General features: G+C 39.3%; 1 protein-coding gene across 2 annotated transcripts in view; it reads left to right on the top strand.

Moving 5' to 3' along the window:
• The first annotated feature begins 9,876 nt into the window (after window positions 1-9,876).
• The window catches only part of FAM171B (family with sequence similarity 171 member B), a 66,939-nt gene continuing 49,519 nt past the window's right edge, over window positions 9,877-27,296 (top strand). The window contains exon 1 of one of the 2 annotated variants that reach the window (XM_082397518.1): window positions 9,877-10,478. In XM_082397518.1, the coding sequence (XP_082253644.1) occupies window positions 10,250-10,478 (229 nt within the window). In that variant the 5' untranslated portion in view covers window positions 9,877-10,249. The remainder of the gene's footprint in view (window positions 10,479-27,296) is intronic. The other variant, XM_082397519.1, reaches the window with a different exon arrangement.

The following is a 27,296-nucleotide window of genomic DNA, read 5'->3' as shown; positions in this document are numbered from 1 at the left end:
TGTGCAAGGACTTTATATTTTCCTTCTATTATGTTGTTTTGTTTTGTTTTTTAATCACATGAGCTAGCAGTAGTGCACTAAAAGAATGACCTCAAAGAGGTGACACACCTCTTTAAAAGCCCACATTCTTGGGGCTTCCCTGGTGGCGCAGTGGTTGGGGGTCCGCCTGCCAATGCGGGGGACGCGGGTTCAAGCCCTGGTCTGGGAGGATCCCACATGCCGCGGAGCAGCTGGACCCGTGAGCCACAACTGCTGAGCCTGCGCATCTGGAGCCTGTGCTCGGCAACAAGAGAGGCCACGATAGTGAGAGGCCCGCGCACTGCGATGAAGAGTGGGCCCCACTTGCCGCAACTGGAGAAAGCCCTCGCACAGAAACGAAGACCCCACACAGCCAAAAATGAATAAATAAATAAATAAATAATTTAAAATGAATATCTGCTTAAAAAAAAACATGAATTTTTTTAAAAAACCACATTCTTAAGAGTGTTAGTTATTTGAAAAAAGGTGTCATAAACAGAGCAAAAGGAAACTAATGTTAAAATACACCAATTACAAATCATAGAATCATAGACATTTAAAATTTTGAAGGGGCTTCCAATTTCAATAATGGCAAAGTAGCTTGTATCAGATAACAATGAATGAAATGAGGAATAGGAAGCAAAAAAAGAAACTTTTAAAGACACTGCAGATACTAAAAGCAGCAGAAACTGGAGGGAATTGCTCTCAAGGAAGGGAACCACACTTTTCCCTGAGTTTACTCTCTGTTGTGTGGATGGAATGCAAGCAGAAAAGTGCCCCCCCCCATTTCCTAGACTGATGGGACTGCCATCATGACTAGAAATTGAGGGAGAAGCCACATTGTGGGAAAGGGGAATATTTTCCCCTCAAAGTCTTGGCTGACACTGACTCTGCTCTAGTGAGGGCCCAAAAGGAAAACAGCAGATGGAAGTTTGAAAGAACTGAGCAGTTATTCCAGCTACTGTCCAATGCAGGAGAAACAAGAGACTGTAGTTCAAGTCTTACCCAGTGACAGGGCCTTGGAAACACCCCAGTCTTTCCATTGAAACCCCAGAGGATCTATTCCTTGGGAATAAATACTACATCCCAAGATTGATTGATTCACCCTAGGATGAAGGGTAAAACCAGTGTCCCACCCTAACAATGCATGAAACCAAGTTTCCACAAGTTTAAGGTGATCCACCTGAAATTTAATTGTCTGCTCATAAAGGCAGTTACTTTCAGAGGAAGATAACACAACCAGAAGACTGCAGTGTATCATTCATAAGGTCGTGTGTGTGTAAATGGGAAGAAAGGAAAATGTGATGCTTGGCTTTGAGAAGAAATAGTCAATAGAAACAGACCCACAAACAATTTAACAGGTATGACTTTAAATAACTATGATAAATATGTTAAAGAGTCTATAGGAACACATGAAAATTATGGATGAAAAGACAGGCATTTCAAGAGAGGTTTGGAAAGTAACAAAAGAGACTCAAGTGGAAATCTTCAGACTGAAAAAATATATCTGAAGTCAGAAATTCATTGGAGGGGGATTACAAATAGATTGGGTAGGACAGAAGAAAGGATCAATGAACTTAAGAGACAGATCAATAGGACTTATCCAAACTGAAGCACAGATGGCAAAAAAAACCCCAAAAAACAAAAAAACAGCCTCAATGATCTGTGGGACAAATCTAGGTGCAAAAGGAGTCTTGAGAGGAGAGAGAAAAATGGGACAGACAAAATATTCGAAGCCAAAAAGTTTCCATATTTCATCAAAAAGAGCAACCTGCAATTCTGGAAGTTCAACAAAGCCTAAACAGGACAATTGCAGATAACACCATCTATGCAGGTCATGGTCAAACTGCTAAAAAGCACACGTTGGAAGGAGTTTACCTCACTCCCTTGGTATTGTTAACCATGCCCAGGGGGTTCATTACTTGTCGAAAGCAGTTACCGGCAGGATTGGGACTAAAGCTTTGCATTTTCAAACACCTAGTACGTTATGCATTCTGCTGTGCAACACTGCCTGAACTACTAGTCACAGTTTATAAAATAGATTTGTTATTATCTAGGGGATAGGTTGGGATGTCTGAATATCAATTGATGTACCACCAATGCTTTCCCAATTACAGTTGGCTCTCGAGCAACAGGATTTGAACTGCATTGGTTCCACCTATACGTGGATTGTTTCAATAGTAAATACTGTTGGGCTTCCCTGGTGGCGCAGTGGTTGAGAATCTGCCTGCTGATGCAGGAGACACGGGTTCGAGCCCTGGTCTGGGAAGATCCCACATGCCGCGGAGCAACTGGGCCCGTGAGCCACAACTACTGAGCCTGCGCGTCTGGAGCCTGTGCTCCGCAACAAGAGAGGCCGCGACAGTGAGAGGCCCGCGCACCGCGATGAAGAGTGGTCCCCACTTGCCGCAGCTAGAGAAAGCCCTCGCACAGAAACGAAGACTCAACACAGCCAAAAATAAATAAATAAATAAATTTTTAAAAAAAGTAAATACTGTTGTACTGCCTGATCCTTGGTTGGTTGAATCCCCAAATGTGGAACTTTGGATATGGAGGAACCACAGATACAGAGCACTGACTATAAACTATACTTGATTTTCGCAGAAGGTCGTAGCCCCTAACCCCTGTGTTCAAGGGTCAACCGGAATATTTTTACTCATTTTCTAAACTGTCCTGAATTGCCTAGAGAATTATATAGTTAGATTCCCTTTTACACTCAGGTTCACTTTCCTTGTCAACCTCACTTCCTGAAGCATAGCAAATACATAAATTGGTGTTGTTTTAATAGAAGGAGGACTTAGATTTTGAACTTCACACAGTAACTTACCTTCATGTTGTTAACCTAATATTTTTCAAAGTAATTCTCAAAGTTCTTCTACATCATTTCTGAGATATTAGAGTGTTGAAATGGAATCTTTAGGGATTACTTTTTAGTCAATCTTGTAGTCAGAATATTAATTACTCATTACAAAGTTATTCACAAAAAAGCACTAAGTAATGTACAAATGTAGCAGTATTTAACTTGGAGAATTACGCTCTCCACTTGAGTAATAGAAGTGATTCTTGATTTTGGATAGGGTCATGGTAAGTTTACCATAGAAAGCAAGAAAGTTCTGGTGACTTATAAATTTTCTCATCTTTCAACAGTGCAGTTAAAGTTCTTTTTGGGGATTATAAGTGACATAAACCCCTTTAAAATTCAGAAATATCACCACCTGATTGGCAGACAAGTGAATGATTTTGAATTTTTCAGTACACCTTAGTGAGGAAATGAAAGGGAAGAGTTTATTAAAGAATAAGCAAATTTCCTACTTCTTAGTAATACCAGTTTTGACTTTCTGACTTGAACCTTTACTACTAAATCAGAGTGAAGCACTTCACTATCATGTGGTACTAAATTACTAGCAAAAATTGAACCTGAAGGTTCTTTTCTCAATCACTCCACAGGTATTCAGTGATTTCCAAGTAATACTTAGAGATGACGGAACAGAAACTAATTTTACCATATTCCCACTGAACAGCCCTAGCCTCTCAAGGGAACCCTAAAACAGCGGCAGTATAGGAGTGATTTAATGACAGAGCTGAGAATCTGGTTTACACACTGTACAGAAATAGTCCCCTCTTTTCACCTCTAATTCTCCAAATACAGTTCTTAACATTATCTACTCCATATCCTTTCCTAGATCCACACAGGCTTGGTCATTGTGTGAGGGTAGTGATCTCATGCCTTGGATAGTGAATTAGTTTTAAGTTATTGCAGTCTTTTTGCCGCGATAGGTAACATATTCACAGAATCCAGCATTAGATCATGGACATCTTTTGGAGGGCATTATTATGTCTTATTATGTCTACCACAGTCCATGGTCTGGCCCTCAAAGATTCACATCAGTCTCACACGCAAAATACATTCAACCCATTCCTAAAGTCCCCCAAAGTCAAACCACTGCAACATCCACTCAAAGTCCAAAACGACTTCTTAATCTCAGCAGCTCAAATGTCCCAAATCTCATCATCTAAATTATGGGCAAGGCTTGGGTATGATCCATCCAGGGGTACAATTTGTCTCTATATGTGAACATGTGAAACTAAAGAAACAAGTTTTCTGCTCCCAACATATCACAGTAAGACAAGCATATGATAACAATTATAGACATTCTGGTTAAAAAAAGGGAAGAAATAGAAGGAAAATAAAAGAAGTCACTGGTCCCAAGCAATTCCAAAATCCAGCTGAGCAATCTACATTTGGTTTCAAAGTCTATGAATTTCTGTGGTTTCAAACTATGTGGTTCTCAAACTCTGTGGCTCATGGCTTCACCTTCTGAGTCATCGTTTTTCCCCCATGAAATGTAGCAAATGTTTACAGCTGGGTATTGTTATCATCTTCTTCCTACTGATAAGACTGTGTGGGTTCAGTACGCTTTTTCATTTTGTACACTATCCCTTTAGACCAAGCTGGCAGTGTTTCTGCTGATATAAAATTCACAGGAACCTTACGGATCGCCTGTGTATGTCAAGGATATTTCACTCCATTAGACTAGAGGCTACTCCACAGAGCTTTCCTAAATAATCTCATCTCTATTTTTGGCTTCTGTTGGGTTGTGTGAGGAGAATCTATGAGTCACACACTTAATCTCTTCAAAGAAAAATTTCTGAGATATTAGCAAATGTTTGTACAGTCTCTGTGTTCTTTCTAGAGTAAACTCTCTTTAAAGTAAATCTCTAAATCTCTTAATTTTAGCATCTTCTGCAATCTGGATATGTTGAAAATTTCCCAAATCATAAAGTCCTGGCTTCCTGGGTTCTATTTTTTAAAGATTCATATCTATTTCATGAATTTAGATAGTTAAGGTCAAGACACACAAGAGTGGGGTCAGAGGGCTTGGCACATAGACAGGCCCTCAACAGTCTTGTCCCTAAAACAATCCAAGCTTTTGAAGATCTAGATCTGGTCTTGGAGTAAACTCTGGCTCGAGCCTTTTAATCTAGGTTGAGCTGCCTCCATCACTTCCCACTACACATTGGGCCATCCTAGCTGGAGTGCCTAATGAACGCTTTTCTACCGAGCCACCATATTTGGAGCAAACTTGTTGGGGGTGAGGGTGGAAAGTACCTGAAATGCCATGGAGAAAAATTGCACAGCAGGTAATCCATGCATGCTGACCCCAGAGAATCTTAATGATTTACATGCCTGTACCTGAGAAGGACCTCTAAACCCAGAGTTTAGTGACTATTTGAACCATATGACCCACTTTGGTTAATAATCCCAAACTGTCCCTATCTGTATGGATAACCCTACCTGGATAAATGATTCTTAGTCAAAGAAATACAAATTTGAACTTTGTTCAACCCTCTTTAACAGTTAGTCCTTTGGTTTTCAAACTCAAATTAAATGGCTCACTATCAAATGAAGGCAGCAGTGTTGGAGGAAGAGTCATAATTTAAGGAAACAGTCAATTACTAAAACTTGCAAATCATATTTCCAAAAAGGTAAACTTTCTTACCCCTCATGTAAATATATATCTAATATATTTAATATGTTATTAAATCTAACTAACTCTGTTCCTCTAGGAACAATGGTTCAGTATTTGCTAATTGAGTGTTTGCAGTGACTATATAAAATATAACAAGAAAAATAAGAATTGATTACATATAAAATAAAATTTTATATACATTATAAAAATATACAAATGAAACAGAACAATACTACATAACATTAACAAAAGAAGTAATGGCTGACATTTACTGAACAGTTCCTATAGCAAGAAGCTCTAAGTATTTATATGCTATCTTATTTTGTTATCTCCTTTAGGCTCTGTTATTTCTCCCACTATACAGTTGAGAAAACTGAGGCCGAGAATCTTCTGTAAATCACATAGCTGTGAGGGGTGGATACCAGAGCCGTCTGACTCTGGGCCATTCTCCATTAACTAACAGTTCTGCCTCTTAAAATCGATTTGTTGATTTAATCAACCAAGTAATCAAACAACCACTGTTGGGCGTTGTGGCAGGAGCTGGAGATACAGCTGTGAATGTGATGGCCCTGACCCTTGTGGAGCCTACACTGGTGAGGATACAGGCAAGAAAATATCCATTTTAAGTAACAGAGTCCTAAGGGGAAATACGAGGGTCATGAAAGTTCATAGCAAGGGCTCCTAATCAAAGCCAAGGGTGTCGGGGAAAGTACCCTAGAGGAAGTAATATCTAAGCTAACCTTGAGGCTCTGTGGGAGCCTGTCAGTTAGGGATGAGGGAGTACAGTTCCAGGCGAGGAAATCAGTATGTGCAACCTAAATAAGTCTAGTTCAGGGGAATAAAAGAAATCCTTCCTTTCCCTTCCCTTCCCTCCCCCCACCAACCCCCATCTCTGTGTTTATGTAGGAAATATTAAAAGATGAGCCTGCATAGTCAGAGGATATATTGTGAAGGGCTTTGTAAATCTGTTGGGGATTTTGGACGTTATGCTAAGAGCAATGAGGAGGTACCAGTAGATCTTAAGCAAGGAAGAATTATTATATATGTATGGTATTACAATCTGCTTTCCGATGGCTCTTGCAGTATATTTATAAAAGCGAAGACATTCTAACATTAATGATTACATTGTATTAAGCATGAACAGTATCACGGATTAGGAACCTGAAAATAACTTCCTAGATCAACCGGCATCTTCCATTCCTTTGTAAACCACACTGGCTGACATGTTAAGTACATGAAATTGGCAGAATACCCTTTCCTGAACATCTGCTTGGTTTTGCCCCCACCAGTTGGTCTGTGTCTGTGCAGAAAGTAAGTTATGTTTGTTTACACAGTTGTTTTTGGCAGTTCTATGTGTTATAAGGTATGGATGAAATATAAATTTAAATGAAGTATATTTTTCTATGAAAACTAAGTTTAATACTAAGTGGGTGAGAAAATGGTAAAACTGGGGAAAAATTGAAAATAGAAGGATTTGGCATTCGAATTGTTTGTCAAGAGTTTTTAAGCACTCCTTCCACTTAACCGAAAACTGCAAATAATAGGGATGCATTGTAATTGTGGTTTACTACTTCAAACCCTAGGATGTGGTTAGATTTAAAAAAAATTATTGGCCCTACGTCAAAAGATTGGTAAATGAATATATATTTGCCTATTTTAAGATAAAATAAGCAGCCTAAAATATATTTTAAATATATTGATTTTTTTTTGTCTCTTGACCTACTTTTTTGATTCACCAACTATTAGCCCTGATTGCATCCAATAATATGGCTTTTGTATATTGCACAGAAATTAAGCGTAAACTATACAAGTAACGGAGCATTTAAAAACCATCTAAAACCCATCTTGATTAGCAAAGCTTATTTCTTTAAACAGTCTGTAGTATTGAAGGATTTCACGTCTACTCTCCACTGAGGGCTGTGAAATCAGCAACTTTGCCTCTGGAAGGTCAGCTTCTAATATATTAAAGATGACTTGGCCACCGTAAGGCAGGATGACAGAAATCCTGGCAGCATTCCTTTCCTTCTGATCTGCCAGTCAGGATTCTGGAACCATTTCCACTTTCTCCTTTCTTCTCTCCAGGAGCAGAGGTAAATTGGAGGAAAATGCAACAAAAACAGCTTGATGAAACTAATGAAGACTCTCTGCATTCAGCCTCCCCCCAATAATTCCTGCTCACACAGGCGAGGCAAAGCCATGATGGAATAGTGGTGTTTAGTGTGAGGGACCTCACTTTGGCATCTCTCTTCAAAAAATTATGTAGCCCACATTATGTAGTTTATTTCCATCTAAAAATCACTAAAAAACAACGCAAGCTCATGGCGAAAGTTTCAAACAGCGCTGAAAGGTAAAGTCACTTCTTATTAGTGTAGCCTTGGGCAAGACAGTTGCCTCTCTGATCTTCAGTGTTTCCATTTGCTAAACAGAATAATGAGAGCTAATTTGTAGGACTGCTTTGAGGATACGACATAATGTATGTAAAATGCCTATTATTATTATTAGTTATGGTTATATAGGCACTAGTTTCATATCCTTGACCAAAGAATAACTTTCCACTAGTGAGAAATTTGTTCTTTTCCAGCATGTTGGAAACATTGGGACGAACACACAAAAGAGTGGTGAGTGTAGAAAGGGACTGTCCAATCAGCCAAATCATCTGAATCAACTATGATGGTAAAGGATGTGACGTCACGGATCACATTTACATTATATTATGAGATGTCCCACAGACATTCCAAATACAAAGAGACTACAACTGAACAAGCCATGGCTTATCACCTATTCTGTAGTCAGTAGTACCAGCTAATCTTGACAATGTCGTAAGCAGCCACCCAAGATCTCAATCTGGCAATTTGAGTGTCATACTAGACATACCCATCTTTCTCCTTCTCTCTTCCTCACCCAAACAATCAACCAGTTTTGCTGATTCTAGCCCTACATACTGAATCTCCCACTCCTTTCTTCTCCTTTCTGGTCTCACAAGCCTTTGGTATCTCCTCACTGGCTTTTGCAAACACCACTAAACTGGCCTCCTCTCCGCCAATCTATCCCTCTTCCTCTTCCATACTGATAGCAAAGTGATCCTTTGAAAACGCAGACTGGTAGCAAGTCCCTTCCCTGATTAATTTCTTTCACTATTCCATAATCACTTGCAATGTAAATTTCAGTTTCCTTACATAGCATCCAAGGTTATTACAGGAGTTAATGTATATAAAGTGCTTGAACAGTGCCTGGACACAGTAAGTACTATAGAAGTGTTTGCCGTTATTTTTTTTTTTAATTTTATTTATTTTTGGCTGCGTTGGGTCTTTGTTGCTGTGCGCCGGCTTTCTCTAGTTGCAGAGAGTGGGGGCTACTCTTCGTTGCGGTGTGCGGGCTTCTCATTGGGTGGCTTCTCCTGTTGCGGAGCACCGGCTCCAGGTGGGCAGGCTTCAGTAGATTTGGCCTGCTGGCTCAGTAGTTGTGGCACACGGGCTTATTTGCTCCACGGCATATGGGATCTTCCCGGACCAGGGCCCGAACCCGTGTCCCCTGCATTGGCAGGGAGATTCTTAACCACTGCGGCACCAGGAAAGTCCCTGCTATTATTTTTTTAATGACCTGATCTCCACCTTCCTTTTCAATCTAAAACACTGTCACTTTGTCACAATCATTGCAGGACAATTTTCCAAGCACACTGTACTGTTACACACCTCGGCGCGTGTGCACGGGCATACATACACACACACACACAGCTATACTTTTTAGATGACCTGGTTACACCCACCTATGTGTGGAACTCTTATTCTTCTTTAAACCCCACCTTTCCTAGTGTTTCATAGCCCCCTTCCATATACCACATTGTTAATTTCTTCCAATTCAATGCAATCTCTGCATGCTGTAGTGTTTCTCCAGTGGCAGGCACCACCCTGGATTATAATTTGTTTGTATGTTCCTCTGTCCTAACAGGTAATGAGCTCCTAGAACGCAGGGATTGTATGTTGCTTATTCCAAGCACCTGACTAAATACTGGCACGTGGTAAGCACCTAGCAGGCATTTAGAAAAATATTTTTTGAGCAAATGAAAAGTATAGACTATAATTAGACAAAACGTAATTAAGAATATTTTACGATATTGAAAGAAATTCCAATTTGGGCAGAAAGAGGAATTTAATCAAAATCTGGAGAGCCGCAGTTTAATTTCTAGCTAACCAGTGATGGCCGTGATGCCCCAAAGCCCACATGGTTAAGAGATCCTGGCTTTTTTGATCCGCCGGTGCTGCGTTAAGTGTTGTGGGAGCGTAATCAATACACCACCTTCTCTTCTACTTTGCGGTCAGGTGGAGGGAATTTTATTTCACTTTCTGCAAAATTTCCTGGTGTCTCGGTGGGGGCTAGAGGATCTGAAAGTCTACCAGCCCCCAGAAAGGCTCTCCTTTTTCGTTTACCCTAGGAAGCCACCACCAGCACTGCGCCCCAGCACCCCGCCGAGCGCGCGCGTCCGGAGCAGCTGAGCCCGGGGTGATAGCGGAGACGCGGCGCCTGGCGCGGGGCTCGCCCCACCCCGCCCCGCGCGTCACGTGCGCGAGGATGCTAACTTCCCCCTCCTCCTTCCGCGGCGTCTCCTCCGCCGCCCCAGCCTCCTCCTCCTGGTAAGGGTGTGCGAGGCAGACCGAGCGAGGGGGACTGAGCGGGCGGGCGAGAGCCCGCAGCCCTGGCGCCCGCCGCCGCCGCCCGGACCTCCGCCGCAATATGCCGCCGCGGCCCTCTGGCTCTCGGCCATGGCGAGGCTCAGCCGGCGCGTCCCTTGCACCCTGCTCCTCGGCCTGGCCGCCGTGCTGCTGAAGGCGAGGCTGGTCCCTGCGGCCGCCAGAGCTGAGCTCAGCCGCTCCGACCTCAGTCTCATCCAGCAGCAGCAGCAGCAGCAGCAGCAGCAGCAACGGCAGCGGGAGGAAGCCGAGGAGGAGAGGCCAGAGGTGCCCGGGGCATCCTCTACCGTCACTGCTCCCGGTAGGTCCCGGCAGCCCGGCCCTGCCTTTCCTCCTCTGGTCTTGCTGGCCTCCTCGCCGCTTCCCTAGCCAGATGGTTTCCCATCGCCTGTCTCTACCCACCCCCACCCCCACCCCCACCCCCACCCCCACCCCCCACCTCCCACCTCCCCCGTCTCCCCAGCCTGCCTGCGTGACCAGGATTCGGGCTCTGCTTTGGTTTTGGGAATCTGCCCTTTGGGTGGTGAGCTTTCTGGGAAGCGCAGAGCACTGCAGTGAGGTGGGGAGGGGTCGGGAGGGATGGGAGTGACTGCCTGCCTGGATTGATCTTTTGCTTCTCCCTCCCTTCCTGAATTTTTCCCTCCGCCCTGGGAATGATTGTACACACACACACTTCTCAAATCCTTTTAGCCTTCTGTTCTTTATCCTTTTCTCTCCTAGAGACTGAAAAATCTTGCAGTAGACACCCACACACCCCTTTTCACCATCTCGCTCCGCCTATATATTTAAATTTAGCTCTGCAGAAAAGAAATCTTGATTTATTTTATTATTTATTTCTATCTCTTCTTATCCCGGGAATGGTTGAAGGCAGTTTGCAAGAATGCCTTCAGTATAATAAGATGAAACAAACCAAAAACGAAATAGGAGTTTGTGGCTGAAGGAAAGGGAAAAGGAGAGGGGGGTGGATGAGGTCAAGTCTGTAGAGGATGTTAGTACAGCAAAGCCTGCCCCCAGAGAGGGGATTCTCCTTTACTTGTTCGTAGAAGGTAATGAGGCAGATTCTCCACACTATTCAGCTGAGGGTGAGGAAAGCCCTTTCGGTATACGTGGCTGTAACAGTCCCTCAGTTCCTGCCTGGTTCCCCTCCATTAAAGCTACACGGGTAAGCAAAAAGCTGGATTATCCATTTTAATAGCTTCTCCCTACCCCCCACCCCCAGTCCCCTTCCCTACTGTAGAAGCTGCCTGCTCTTTGGAAAGAAAAAAAGCCATCAGTTTTTTTTGGCAAGTGGGCTTAGGTTTCTGCAAAACCAAAGTGAATTATAACATTTGTTTTCGCTTTAAAATCCTGCCTAGTAACGTTTTGCGAGATGCCGAAAATGAGATTTTAGAAAAGTAGGATTCGGTATCTTATTTTGTACTGCTTGTCATCATCAGAGAGCAATACTCAGGTACACCAGCTGCGATTCCTGACACAGCCAGAATGATTTAATTTATCAGAGTGCTCTGAGCATAGGATGAAATCACCAAAGTGTGCCGGAAAGCATGTGTTTCTGACACCCTCTCAAACCGTTTAATAACACTTGAGCGTGGCTGAAAGTCCTGAAAGATGTGCTGTGTGTGGTGGTTTTCCTACCTGGCTTTTTATAACTGAAAGTGCTAACCACAGGGTATGGGCGAGACAGCGGTTAGATATGCTGTTGGGTAAACTTAAGGAAATGAGAGATAGGAGAGTGATCGAGAGCCTGTCTTCATTATGAGAGGGATTTCATAAACTATGAAACAGAAGTCTGAGAGTGGTGATGGATTTTATGATTTGCAGTATATTTTTATTTCGATTTATCGTCTTTCAGGAATATTAGTTAAATGGGTTTTGACTACTACCATGTACATAGGTTGTGATGAGGGTTACGAATAACGGAAATAATATGAGAAACTTCTGTATCCAGCGTACGTGTGAAAATATTTGCTTTCTGATATTTGTGATGTAATATTTTTGAAAAGGGTTATTTTTTGGGAAGCTAGCAGTTTTTGTCTTATTTACCTATTAGATTAATGGAGGTAAAGGAACCACTAGCCAACAGATCACACTAGAGCCTGAAAAGTAACATAAGATGACTCTTGGATTTCCCTCAGAAACTCTAACCCTCCAAGCCAGTGGCAAACAAGAGAGCAATTCAATTGACTGCTGTTTTAGTTACAGGAGTATTTGGGTTGTATAATGAAACATAACCTATAAAAAATATACTTAAAATGTTCCTCTGAGCACATTGTGATCTCTAGATTGAATTGGTCTTCCTGCTTCAACCTTTGTTCCTCTACTGTCTGTTCTCCTCACACAGTTAGTGATCTTTTTAAAAACATTAAATAAGATCATTTCTGCCCACAGTCCTCCAATGGCTTCCCATCTCCCTCACACTAGATGCCCAGACCCTGAAAATGGCCCACAAAGGCTGAGATCCTCTGCGGCCCTCTCACTCCCGGCTCCCTCAGCTCTGACACTAACTCAGCGCTGGGGCCACACTGGCTCTTTGTTTCTTCAGTTTGCAAGTGGGCTCTGGTGTGGGGCCTTTGCACTTGTCATTTTCTCTGCCTGGAATTCTGGACCTTGGATTCTTCAGGTTTGCTCCAATCACGCTAACAGAAGCCTTTCCCGACAGCTGTATTAAATAGCCATCTGCATGCCCTTTCCTACTGATTCTCCTCCATGGCATTTACTATCCTCAGCCCTTCTTGTAAGCCTGTCTCCCCTTACTAGAATGTAAACTCTCTGAGGGCATGAACTTTGCTTTGTTCATTATTACATTGAATTATTACATATATTTCTAGTACCTAGAAGAGCACTTGCTACTCATAGGCACACATTTTTTTTTGAATTAATGAATGAATGAACAAAAATGCTGGCATCAAGGATCTCCTTTACTTTATGAGTATTTGTTATTTCACATCTTGTGAAATTCTTCACTGGAATTTAGCAGGGTCATATAAACATAAAGAAATGTTAGGTAGAAATATTTGTAAGTGGAGGTTATAAAGTATATATATTTTGGACTTTTAATTTTAGCTAATTTCAGTGTTTATCTTATGTTCACTACAGAGAACTGCTAGATACAATACTTAAGTCCACTTTTCAGGTTGTCAAGAAGATTGTTTACCCAGGTGCACTTATAATCCTCTTATGGGTATTAACATACCTTTAAATAGCTCTAGGAGGGTATTAACATACCTTTAAATAGCTCTGACTGAGCCTGAATTCATCCTTTGCCTCTGTATGGTGCTTCTGATTCTTTGGACATGTTTTGTGAAAAGCTATAGGACTTTTCTCAGGCAATATTTAGAAAACTAATAAGACTTGTTTAGTGACTGATACATGATTGAGCCTCATAACTCCATAGTAGAGAAATTGACTGCTGACTCTGGTTACTCTAGATTTTATTATTTTGAAAATTTATGTCTCTTCATATTGCTGAGAAATAAGAAGGTGAGGTTAAAAGAAGTTGAATATGAGATTTTTAAAAATCTGGATGTAAAAAAAGTAAATTTTCATTTTCTCATTAACTTCTAAAACACCATTCTCAGAGAGTAGTGAGAATAAAGACTAAGGTTGAGATCTGTTTTCTCTGGTGTCTGCAGCAGCTCTGATTTCTCCATCTGCACCAGTATTTGTTAGAAATAAATATTCGAGGGACGAGGGAAGAATTAATTTGGGGGTTGGTGGTAGCTGAGACAACCATATCATATTCAGTCTGATGGCCCATTAGATGGGAGGCGTGCTGGGGATGGGGGCAAGGGGAGCTGGAGAAAATAACGAGCTCCATTTCAAATTCTCTGTGTGAAGCACAGACACTGGGGATCTCCGTGGATTTTTATAAAAGTCTTCTGCATACAGAGAAAGCCTCTTGAGGGATAAATTTTCACAGTGTAAACATTTTTGATTGTACGTTTCACTGATCTATATTTTTAAACATTTTACCTTGAAAAATGTCAAATATATAGAAAGTAAACAGGATAGTATTAAAAAAAGCCCATACCCAGTACCCAGCTCTAACAATGATCAAATTCTGCTGTGACTATTTCACTCACACCTCCATCCATTTCCATTATGTGGGATTATTTGGGGGAGCGGGGAGGTAAAGTGTGCATGCATTAAAATGTACATACCTAAACTGTACTCTTTTTTTTTTTTTTAAGACAATAAACTATAGTTTATTGGGTGGGGAAAGTGGTGTTTGATTTACAGAGTTGCCACATTATATATATATATTTTTTTTTTTTTTCAAATTTTATTTATTTATCTATTTATTTATTTATTTTTGGCTGAGTTGGGTCTTTTGTTGCTGCGCGCTGGCTTTCTCTAGTTGCGGTGAGCGGGGGCTACTCTTCGTTGTGTTGCGCGGGCTTCTCATTGCGGTGGCTTCTCTTGTTGTGGAGCACGGGCTCTAGGCGCGTGGGCTTCAGTAGTTGTGGCACGTGGGCTCAGTAGTTGTGGCTCACGGGCTCTAGAGCGCAGGCTCAGTAGTTGTGGCGCACGGGCTTAGTTGCTCCGCGGCATGTGGGATCTTCCCAGACCAGGGCTCGAACCCGTGTCCCCTGCATTAGCAGGCGGATTCTTAACCACTGCGCCACCAGGGAAGCCCTATATATTTTTAAATATTAAAAAATATATATATATTTTAATTGACGTTAAAATTTTATTATCACTCTAGGTTTGCCTTACAAAAATATTCAAAGGTCATTTTCAAGTGAGCTTATGATTATATACATTTTGTAAGTATTGGTTTAAAAATATAAAAGTCATAAAATGAAAAAAAAGCTGTAAAAGCTACTTAATGGATGTCCATACTTCAGATTCTGGTATTAACATAAACTGTATTCTCTTGACAAATGGATATACCTGTGTAACCATTACCCATATCAAGATATAGAACATTTATATCACCTTAGAAAGTTCCCTCATGCCCCCAGGCAATCTTTGCCCCTGACCCATTGACAACTGTTCTGAGTGTTTTGTCACTGATTAATTTTGTGTTTTCTAGACCTTCATGGAATAGAACCATATAGCATGTACTTTTTTGTGTCTAGCTTCTTCAGCTCAGTCTAATTTCCATAGGTTTCATCCATGTTGTTGCATGTTCAGTAGTTTATTCCTTTTTACTGCTGAGCAGTATTCCATTGTATCAATTACTGCAGTTTGGTTTATCACTTCTGATGGATATTTGGGTTATTTCCAGTTTTAGCTATTGTAAATGAAGCTGCTACATTCTTGTACTTTTAAAGTTAAAGATTTTTTTCATATTCTATGTAGCTGGGACCTACTTAACAAAATTTAATTTAAAAATACTGAAATTCAGTATAGAATATTACTGTATACTTTTTATTAAATTCAAATAACTTGATTTAAACTTTGATTTAAGCAAACCTGATTGAAAATCTCCCATCCATGAAAGCATTTGTTTACTTTTCTTCCGTTCAGGGAATTTGAAAATCAATAGAAGTGGGACTAGACATTGGCTGTTTTATCTAAAGTACTCATGCTTTGAAGGCCGTATTCCCAGATGGGGTAATTATGATTTCTTTCCAGGATTTTAATAACCAAAGGGAGCTATTTCTTGGTGTTGATTACAGGTTGAAAAAACACATGCCATTGTGTTGATTTTCAGTCCAGTTTGTTTTAGTGGTGGTTTTTCAGTGTTCTTAATGTGCCTGAACAGAAACTACCAAATATTTTTCTGAAACAAAACTCTTCCCCCTAAGTATATAAATATTGAACTTAATTCTCTTTCAGTGTTCTGTCTGACTAGGTACTAGCTGCAGTATTGTTGTCATTCATTGACTTGGCTTAGTGTAATGTGTCTTAATTTCCTTTCCTCCAAGTTGCCTTAGCTGGGAAATGGACATAATATTTTCCATCTGCTATTGATAAAAAGTATGCTTTGGAGTAGTTACCTGGAAAATTCTAAAACTATGAGAGCTATGCATTGTAGTGAAATACATCATAGGCTTAAGAAAACAGCTTCTGTTTGCTTTGAAGATTCTGTTTGGAGATATCTCTTTAATTGCCCTTTTGTGTAAGCACAATCCACATGTCCAAGACATCAGATTCTGTGCCTCTTAAATTTTTTTTTTTTTATGACTGTCTATGTTATGAGGACTAGGCAGTATTCTTAACTACTTGTTGATAATGTCTTGGAGTATAATTAGGCGAGTTCACTTGGGCCTGAAATGAGGAATGATTTCTGGGTGCCCTTTCATGTAGGGTAGAGGGTGTCAAGGAAATGGCAATTGCTTTCCACATTAATAACGTGTCAAATCTGTGACCTAGTGAACCTAGACTGTAAAATGTCTCAGCAATGTCTTGGGCTTCTCTGAAGCCTTGAGTTGATAATAATGCCTGTTAATTTCTCCATGTTAAGCTTCTGTGTCTTGCACAAAAACCAAGATTTAAAATTAATTTTATTTATATGTGACAGAGATTTCAATTGTTATTTAATGTTTTTTTTTTCTCAAGTAGGTTTCTATATCATGACACTTGAGGGTCTAATTTAAAATTAAACATTTGCCAGTATTATCAGTTATTGTACTTAGTTTAATTTTGTTCCTATTCAGTAGAGAAACGGCACTTAGAAACTATATAGTTTTAATCCACTTGTTAGTTCTGCTAAAATGTAGAACACATACATAGCTAAGCCATTAGCAGTTCATATCTGTAGACCTAAATACTAGTTGGGCTTTCAGTGACCACTTGATCAGTTGGAAGCTCGTAGAAATGTCCAGCCTCACCTGGGGCTCATGCTGTAAGGCCTTTGGCTTACCTCGGGGGTAAGTGCTCCAGGGATGTTGTAGATTTCCATATTCATTGTTCTTTCTAAAATAAAATAAGACCAGTGTCCATGGTTTTATTCACACCTACCTGTTCCACAACTTTTTTGTAATAGGAATGTGACACAAACAGAAACAGGATGGGTAGATGGATTATTTGTTTTTTCTAATGGGTTATCTATAACCAGGAGTTGAATAGAAGCTGCAAAGGTCCTGGATTTTGTGACCCATTCCACCCTTGCCTGTCTCCCCCCACTGCCAGTGTTTTTGAAAATGATAGAAGTTAAGCTGTCAAAATATGGCTCTATATAGTTAAATGGATTATGTTTCTTCAAAACTTTAAACATGCTGCTAATGTTTTCATATTTGTATGAGTAGGATTTGTATATAAATGTCTGGGTGACTGAGACAGGATTACCAAAAGAATATCCATTTACTGTAAAAATGAAGTAGAGGAAGGCCACACTTTTTGCGTAAGGGGAAAAATGTCACCAAGAATAATGGGTATAGTAGGATTTATTTAACTATTTTACTAAGTAAAATGAACCATGCATGGATCAATAAGTGTGTCATGAAGCACAGATTATGATTAATTCAGTTTGTGTACCTGAAGTTAAAAAAAATCTATCTGGTCACTTATTTTTAAATGAATTGGTGTATTCCAAATATTTGCATTTAAAAACAAATAACTTCTCCTCATAAAATAAGTACTTTCCAAAATATAGTTTACAATATTTTTGTGCTGTTAGATTCTGGACTTTTAGCAGAAAAGCTATGATTTAATAATTCCCCAAATTCCAGTGTTTCTTTAAAGTAATCAGAATTTAAGTCTCATTCATAATCATGTGCAAGAAAAGTATCTCTGTACTAATGTATGAAACAACTAATCTGACCTTCTAATGCTATTTATAATGAAATGATATCTAATATCAATTAAAATATGCAGTAATTTTAAAAAACCAAAAGTTTTCACTTCATAGATTAAAATAAGACTTGGAATCATAGGCTCTTGGAATTGGGATGAGATAGAAATGACCTTCTCCTAAGTGCTTTGCTCTGGCAGTGTTTTAAAAGTATATAACAAGCTGGAACACATCTACATCTTTTTTTTTTTTTTTTAATCTGGTAATTTGTAAATTTTCTTTTTTTTTTAAGACGGTTATTTTATTTTTTATTGAAGTATCATTGATTTACAATGTTATATTAATTTCAGTTGTACAACATAATGATTCACAATTCTTAAAGGTTATTATACTCCATTTATAATAATTATTAAATATTGGCTATATTCTCTGTGCTGTACAATATATCCTTGTAGCTTATTTATCTCATACATAGTAGTTTGTACCTCTTAATCCCCTACCCCTGTCTTCCCCCCACCCCTGTAAACACTAGTTTGTTCTCTATATCTGAAGTACTATTTGTTTTATTTTTATTTTAAAATTTTTATTGAAGTATAGTTGCTTTACAATGTTGTGTTAGTTTCTCGTGTACAGCAAGCTGATTCATTTATACATACATATGTATCTTGAATATATATATTTTTTCTTTTTCAGATTTTTTTCTATTATAGGTTCTTAACAAGATATTGAATATAGTTCCAGTGCTATGCAGTAGGTCCTTGTTGTTTACATGTTACTCCTAAATTTCTATATATGTTATTCCCAAATTTCTAATTTATCCCTCCCCCCACCTTTCCCCTTTTGTAACCATGTTTGTTTTCTATGTCTGTGAGTCTATTTCTGTTTTGTAAATAAGTTCATTGTATCATTTTTTTAGATTCCACATATAAGTGATATACGATATTTGTCTTTCTGACTTACTTCACTTAGTATGATAATCTCTAGGTGCCACATTCACATCTTAAAAGAAATTGTGGTGGGCTTCCCTGGTGGCGCGGTGGTTGAGAATCTGCCTGCCAGTGCAGGGGACACGGGTTCGAGCCCTGGTCTGGGAGGATCCCACATGCCGCGGGGCAACTAGGCCCGTGAGCCACAACTACTGAGCCTGCGCGTCTGGAGCTTGTGCTCCGCAACAAGAGAGGCCGCGATAGTGAGAGGCCCGCACACCGTGATGAAGAGTGGCCCCCGCTTGCCACAACTGGAGAAAGCCCTCGCACAGAAACAAAGACCCAACACAGCCATAAATAAATAAATTAATTAAAAAAAAAAAAATTGTGGTACCACCTGGCAGTTACAAATTCTGATAAAGCTGTTACTTAAGGATAATTTGATGATTTTCTTCATAAGATAAGTGAGCTTTTTAATAGTTTTTCCCTACCAATGGATTCAATTTTGTGAATCAGAATAGTCAAAAGAATGTGTCTTTTTAAATTGCTTTTGTGCCATAGTATTTCAAATAGGAAAGAAGTCTTGTGAATCCGTAAAGCTTGGTGAATATAGGATGTCAAGGTGTAGAAGGTGAAGACTTTGGAGGCTCATGAGAAAAGAAGAGAGAGGTAATATAATTCACTGTGACAAGTTTGAGGGGAGGTCAAGTAAGTTCATGGGGAGAGAAAGTACTCACAAATGGTGAATCTTCTTCTCCCCTGTTTGTGTAAGGGACTGACTGTCCCTTATACCCTATATGGCAGAGGTTCTAGGGAACCAGTGGAAGGGTGTAGAGGGTTTATGAGCACCCTGAAATTAATTATACAGTCTCAGTTATCTAGTGTTGAGATCATCTGTAAGATTTTCAAAAGAATCCTTGACCCCCCAAAAGGTTAAGAAAACCTGCCATGGTTGATTAGGCCTTTGTAAGTGGACTCAATAAGAAAAGAACAAAGGTAATGTTCAGACTCAAATAACATTTTTGTGTTTTCTTAACATGTGAGGTTTCTGTTTTTGTGTACATGTGATGGGTAAAATTAGTAAGCGTGACAGCAACATAACCAATCCTGCCAGAAGGCCTTAACCCTTGAAGAAACTGATTGCGTGGGATGCACGTACCTTGGTCGATTCTTTCAACCTTTGGCTTTTCCATTCTGTTTGTAGAATGTCTACCAAAATGGAATAATTATCTTTTGATAAACCACATGACTTTGAATTGTTTTATATCCAGGTTTCATTATATATATCCCATTATACCTAGTGGGATATCTTATACCTGAAAAAACCCTCTGTTCAGAATTTTTTGGCAGTCAACCCAGAAACTCTCTGCATCTTGGCTCCTGGCTCTTGCACTGAAGGAGAGGGTCACTAAGATTAAGTTAATAATCTTAATAAGGGCTCTGATTACTTTGTGAGTCACCCAGTCCCTCAGGCCTGATTATAAACTTCAATGCATTTTAGCAGATGAGGGCCTGCCCTGGTTGTTATTAGCCTTCAGAGAAGGCATTTATAAAAACCTAAGCCATTTCCCACCTGCTGAAACAAGTTATTAATCTTTGGTTTTTTAACAGTTTGGGGGTCAAAATAGTAATTTCAGGCTACTGTGATTTAAGTCTGTGATTGAACTTGCTCTTTTCATCACCAGTGCACTTCTCGACTTTCAGAATTAATATCATCTCTAAACTCATTGAAACTCATGTTTTCCTTATTTACTTTTTTTGATTCACACCTCTCCTGGTTTCACTAATAACTGACTACATTGGAAAAGCTAGATGCTAGGAAGAGTGAATAGCAGAGCGATTCCTTGTTTTGAGGAATGGCTTTATATTGCAAAATTTTTCTTTCATTTGAAAGTCCAAATGGAAAAATTTGTATTTCAACACATTCTGATGTTCCAAAGATAAATAATAGCATGTGTTGAGACTTGGAAAGCTACAGCTTCAGAGAATGGCATGGGGGCACAGACAGGGAGGTAAAAAAAGATATAAGCTCCCCCTGACAAATCCATCTTACTGTGGCCTTTGTGTTTCCTGTATGTAAGGACTGGCTCACAGACTGGAACTGTATATGGGGCCCTTCATGGATCCAGCAGCTTAGAGATGGATCTGACAAAGGAAGATGAAAATATGGTGACCCAATTTACTCCCCTTTCTTCCCTATCAATATTCTTTGTCAGTAATACAGTCTCAAGTCTGTAACTCTTAAATAATTTGCTATGCAATAATTACATTATATTGTAAAATTATACTTAAGTATTATAGGCATAAAATATCTGATACTGTAATATGTAGGTAATTAAAATATCTTTATATTCTAAAAGTAGAAAAAAAATTTTTCCATTTAATTTAACATCCTCTCTTCTCATTCTCCTCTCTCACAAGGTGATCTCATCCACTCCAGTTGCTTTAAATACCACCTATATGCTAAGACTTCCCAGCGTGCACTCCTGAATATATCCACCAATTATTTTGACATCTTTATGTGGATAGATCACAGGTATTTCAGTTTAAGCATGTGTAAGTCTGGACTCTTCATTTCTCACCAGACCTTCCAGGATAAAAAAAAAAATCCCCTTCTTATTTTTTTTTAAACTAGGGTCACCATGCTGTACATTACCTTCCAGAACTTATAACTGGCAGTTTTCACCTTTCGACCACCTTCACCATTCATCCTTCCTTATTGTTACTAAAAACCCCACTGTTATTAAAGTGCGCCTCTGGCCAATAAGGAGAGTTGAGGGTGCTGTCCTTGCCGCTTCCTCTACCTTCCTTTCCTAGTCCATCACCAAACCCACCAAATCTATCTCCTAAATATTCCTCATCTGTTAACTTCTCTTCATCTTCACTGCCCCTGCTCTAGCCCAGGTCACTCTTAACACTCTAGTTCAGGTTAGCATATTAACTGGCCTCCTTGTTCCATTCTTGGTGCTCTAAAAATCCATACTCCAATTATGGGGATCATCCCCCAACACCCTACAAATAGTGTTTATTTTTTAAGAACAAATTTTATCAGGCTTCCCATGACATTGAGAACCAGTGACCTGTAAGGGCCTGCATGCTTTCCCACCCCAGTCTCAGCTCCAGTTCTCTGTGCCTTGAGTGTGACAGGTTTTGTACCTCAGGGCCTTTGTATAGGTTGTTCCTCTGTATCTCTGCTTGCAGTACTTCCCTGATCCAACACACACACACATACACATACACATACACACACACACACACACACACATGCACACTCACTCTCTCTCTCTGCCCTGGCTAAATTCATTTAAACTCCAGGTATTAGCTTAAGTGCCACTTCGTTTAAACAGATGTTCTTTAGCTTTCCAGTCTAAGGTAGGTTCCTCTGTTAATGTGCTCTTGTAAGCACCTCCTAATTGCTCATGGTCTGTAGTTGATCTGTAGCTAGGCATCTATTCCATAATTCCATATTTGTCTTCAACTCTAGATTGGAAGCAAGATGAAGCCAGGTGCAATAACTGTTTTGGTTGGGACTGTATTCCTGTATAAATAGTTGTTGAGTGAATAAATGAATGACTGCATATAGATAAATATTTGTGCAGTTGATTATCTTCTTTCATCCCCAAGCTTGAGCGGGCTTCTCTAGAGAGTATATATATGAAAAGAATATTATATAGGGAAAAGACCATAAGACATGCAGAATGAAGTGGCCAAAGTATGCAGGTTTTATAGCAAGAGCAATTCCATGATTTGAAAAAAATATACTGAAAGAGGAACTGGTATTTATTTGAATTTAACACATCACATGTTGGTTTATATATGGGGCTAGAGATAACATAAAGATTCCTACAGTAAATGATTTCATTCGTTTTTTTTTTTTCTTTTTTTTTTTAAAACAAATCTCACTAATTGCAGAGAACACTTGGTGGGGACATAGAGAGATCACAAATGATAACAGAGTGTGATAAGTGCTTTATTCAAGGAGTATATAGGAGACTGTGGGAACACAGGTTTGAGGGGAAATAATTTGGCCTGCTTCCTGGAAGAATGCACACTTAAAGTGTGTCCCAAAGTGATATAGAAAAGCAAAAGGAAATAATTTATTATTTTTGATTTAGATCTATTTTTTTCGATTTCTTTTGTGATTAACAGTATAATTCTGTTCCTTTTATCTTTAGTATCCTCTAGAATTCTTTTTTTCTTTAATTTCTCTTTATTTCATACTTCTACCGCTCATCATTCCATGCTGTTAGAAAAAAATAACGTAGTTCTTCCACCGTTTCCTCATTTCTTGAAGACACCAGATGTGCACTCTCCTTTCTAAACAAAGGAATTGAATTCAGGACTCAAACATAAGCCCCCTTTCTATCAATTTAGGTCTGCTGTGAATTAGCAGTGACTGTGTCTTGCCTTTACATTGATATGTAGCAGAAATACTCTCCCTTGCCTTTAACAGTGGGGTATCACCACCTTGACCAAATTGTGCTGTTTTCTTAACATCTCAGTTCTCGACATGAACACAACACAGAAAGCTGTGTCTTGACGTCTCCTGTAACCTCTCTCTCCCATCTGGGCCAGCCTGTTGGCCATTTCCCCACCCTATCATGGGAACAACTTGGCTTCTCTTCTTTCCTCCTCAGTGACCCCGAATTTCATTTCCACACCCCACCAGAAGGCAGTGAGTGATTTATGATTTATTTTGTTAATGATTGTGTTTGCACCATCTGAACTGAGACTTTAAAAAAATGTAATTGCACATAGCAGTTGCCTGGTTTTCTGCTAAATCAGAAAGTATATGAAAAATAATAGATAGGAGTTTTATGTATTCATGAACTTTTTCTCCATTAAGGTTAATCTAGAGGTGTACTCATAGCAAGAGGCCATTTAGCTGAAATGACCAATGCATGAGAAAAGCTCTCACATTTACTTGAAGCTATATACATTGCGGTATTTTTGTGGCTACAATCGAAGTTTGCTCTTACCGCTTTAAAGCACCCTATCATGCGGTTTTTGCATTTTTAAAAAATCCCAGAAATTCTGTAAATCTTCCAGGCTAGGGGAACTGAGACACTGAAACAGGTGGCTTAACAGGGGGAGCATATGGGCTGACTCTGGCTGTTTTCCCCCAGGCTCTAGCCCAGTGTGTCTGCCTCTCGTTCTTAGGGTGCTTGTGTGGTATGTTGTCTTTGGGCTTTCACAAACTAGGAGGAGATTATACCACATACACTGCCAGTCAGCATATGAACTCTATTTACATGGAAGAGGCAATATATTAACCTATTTAATGAAAGACATTGTCTTAACCCAACAAATCTGTTCCCTGCTTTAGACCTTATCTATTTCTATCCCTTCCCTAATCATTTGACCTGGGGAACCCGGGATCATCACTGATTGTGTCTTCTCTCTTTCCCGCACTCACCTGTCACTCACTGGGTTCTTTTAAGTATTCATCACCGTCTTTAGTATCCATTTCTTCTGTTTCATTTTCACAGCCACTTTCTCAGTCCAGCCCATTGCCGCCCCAACCCCCATCTGTTTGGACTTATACAGTAATCTCTTAGGTCTCTCTATTTTTTACTACCTCTAATTCAAACCATACCCTTTCTACATGTATCTTCCTGAAACACTACTTTCATTTTTTATGCTTTCATTATATTATTATTTAAAATTTGAAGTCTTCTGTCAGGCTTCTACTTCCCTCCAAATTTTTATAATGAATACTTTGAAATACTGTATACTGAAAAATTCAGTTAGTGTAATGGGTATCCATATATCCTCCAAGATGCAACAGTTGTTAAAATTTGTCATTTTTGCTTTATCTCTATTATTATCTGTCTTTACACACACACACACACACACACACACACGGTATTGCGGAACCAATTGAAACTTAAATTTATACATCCTGACTTCTCATCCCTAAAAGCTTTAGCATGCTTCTCTTAAGATCTGGGGAACATTCAGTGGGCAAGTAACACTTTTTTTGAAATGGTAAAACAATTATTAAAAACTTTTAATTGAACTGTATAAAAATCAATGAAGAAAAGGTATAGAGCTTCAAGTAAAGAATGAATGAGTAAATGAATCTTATAGATTGTATGTGGAATTTTTAAGAATGTTTCACTTTGGCTTGTTATATTTGTGCAAATAACATATTACACATCCACCAGGTTGTGATAAGACTGAGTTTTGTATAAAGGTAGCATTTTAGCTACATTATGCTCCAAAATGGGAGGTTCTTCCAGGCTTTCAAGTTACTTTGTTTTTTGGTCATTTCCCACCAATCTAGGATCAATTCCCATTAATCAAATTTTTACTTGTAACTTTTATGGTGGACGTATATAGAACTGTCTGTCTGGTACCTCTCTTCCCCTTTCTTCTGCTTATGCCGCCCTTATCCATCCACATTTGATGTTGGAAATGGTAAGACGTAAAACCTGGGAGTTGTCATCAGCCATGCTGCCCACCATGTGGAGAAAGGCTATGAATGGAGATGATGAAGCCAACATACAGAGATGGAGTTCCTGGTCCCTGTCATTCTCCAGATCAGCTGGACAGTTGCCATCCCTGTGGTTTTCTTGTACAACCCTTTCTTGTATCCATCAGTTGATAAATTTCCATTTTGCCTCAGGAAACTCTGGTTGGATTTCTGTAACTTTAATCGAAAAAGTCATAACTAGCTTAATATGTTATTTCCCGAGCTAAGTCCTAGCTCCAAGGAAATTTTAAATCCTTTGACTCTTTTCCCTCCCCACTGGCACTGCCCTACCTCTTTTTTATCTCTAACTCCACCAGAAACCAACTTAGCTCTACTTTTTTCATGAAGCTTTTTCAGTCCACAATTATTTTTCTCTTACTACATCAGTCAGTCTCTATTTGGTGATTCAGTACTTGATAATATGGTGTTTAGAATTAGTCCCTAATTGTTTCTGGTGTGTTTATTTTGTCTTTCTTGCGCTTCTGAATTCCTTTAGAGCATAGATATATTCCTTCATTCGTTTTTACATTCCAGAATACCTAACACTCAGTAAGTGCTCAATAAAAGCATGGCATGTTGATTCGTAAGTGTATATTAAGAGAACTATCTAAGAACCAAGGATCTTTTGTTATTCATATTATTCATTTACTCCTCAGGCCCATCATGGTGCTAGACACGGGGTAGGTGCTCTAAAATTCATGTTAATTAAAAAATATTTGTTCTTAGATTTATCAGTTTGGGGTAAATGCTGATGATATTAAAATGAATTTGAAGATGATGATTCGAATAATACTATATGATGCTCTAAGACTGTGAACTGTCAGTCAACCATGTACAGTTCTTAAACCCAGAGTACTTTGTCAGAGCCCTTTTCTTTCCCTTTTCTATATTTTTGTTTCCTTTTACTTCTACCTTTATTTTTTATCTCTCATTAGCACTTAGTTTTGTCACTTTTTGGTCCATGATGAAAACCTCATGCCTCTCACTCCCGCTCCCCACGTTTTCTCACTTACATTTCCCCCTCACTTCACAGTACTAATTTAGATGTCCTTAGGTTTCCATAAAGGGATCTTTTTTTCTCCTCCGAATATTGCCCTCAGGCCTCTGACTCACAGAAGCAAATTTCTAAATCTACATTGCAAACAAGTACATTTAATTAATCAGTCCTCAATAATTATCAAATAAAAGTTCTTTGTCACAAAAAGCATAATAATTGAGGGCAGTCATTAAAGACTTTTTTTGGCACTTTAAAAAACTGGGCGACTAGCTGAATTGCGGTTCATGATTGTAATTTTGGAGGGGAAAGGCCTTGGTGAGTTTGAGCGGTGGAAGAAGGCCTGTGTGGCTGCCCTGGGGAGAGGGTGGGGGGATGGGGTGGAAAAGGGATGCAGGGCTCAGGTATGGTTGGTTATGGCAGCACATTGGCTTCCGTGCCCTCCTACTTGCTTCTGTGGTTGATGTCTTTACCAGAAGAGGAATCCTTCTAGGGCTGCGTGGTTTGCTGGCTAGACCATGGCCTTTGGAGTTTGAGCAACTGGAGTTCAAAATCTGCTCTGCCTCTTCTTAGGTATGCTCTTGGGCAAACTAATTAAGCTTTCTCTGAGACAGAGATAATGATACTTACCTTGCAGCTTTGTTAAGTGTTGGAGTTGATGTATGTGAAATACCTAGAGCTTAACAGATACCTATTAATTACTGCTAGTATTAGAGATGATTTTTAGTAAATTAAATATTTCAGAAATATGAATATTCTGTCTTGATTTATGATCTATGGTGGTAAGGATTGAATAAGTAGACAGAAAAGGTAACGTGTCAGTTTTACCACTTTCTAGTAAATGAGGCTGGATTTCTTTTCATTGCTTTATTGCGTTTCCTATAAATTGACTCTAAAGAGAATATGTTTATGTAGTAAGCAGTATTAAAACATATCGTGGAATAAAATTTCTGTTTTTCTTTTAAAACAACCTAGAAACAACATTGTCTTTGGAACGTTACCTCAGGCAAGCAAGCAAAATATATTTGAAAGCCAAAAATCAG

Source organism: Balaenoptera borealis (assembly GCF_965194805.1).
Source record: "Balaenoptera borealis genome assembly, chromosome: 6".
In the NCBI taxonomy this organism is placed as follows: Eukaryota; Metazoa; Chordata; class Mammalia; order Artiodactyla; family Balaenopteridae; genus Balaenoptera; species Balaenoptera borealis.
Note: the sequence above shows the minus strand (reverse complement) of the source record. Positions and strands in the feature narration are given on the sequence as shown.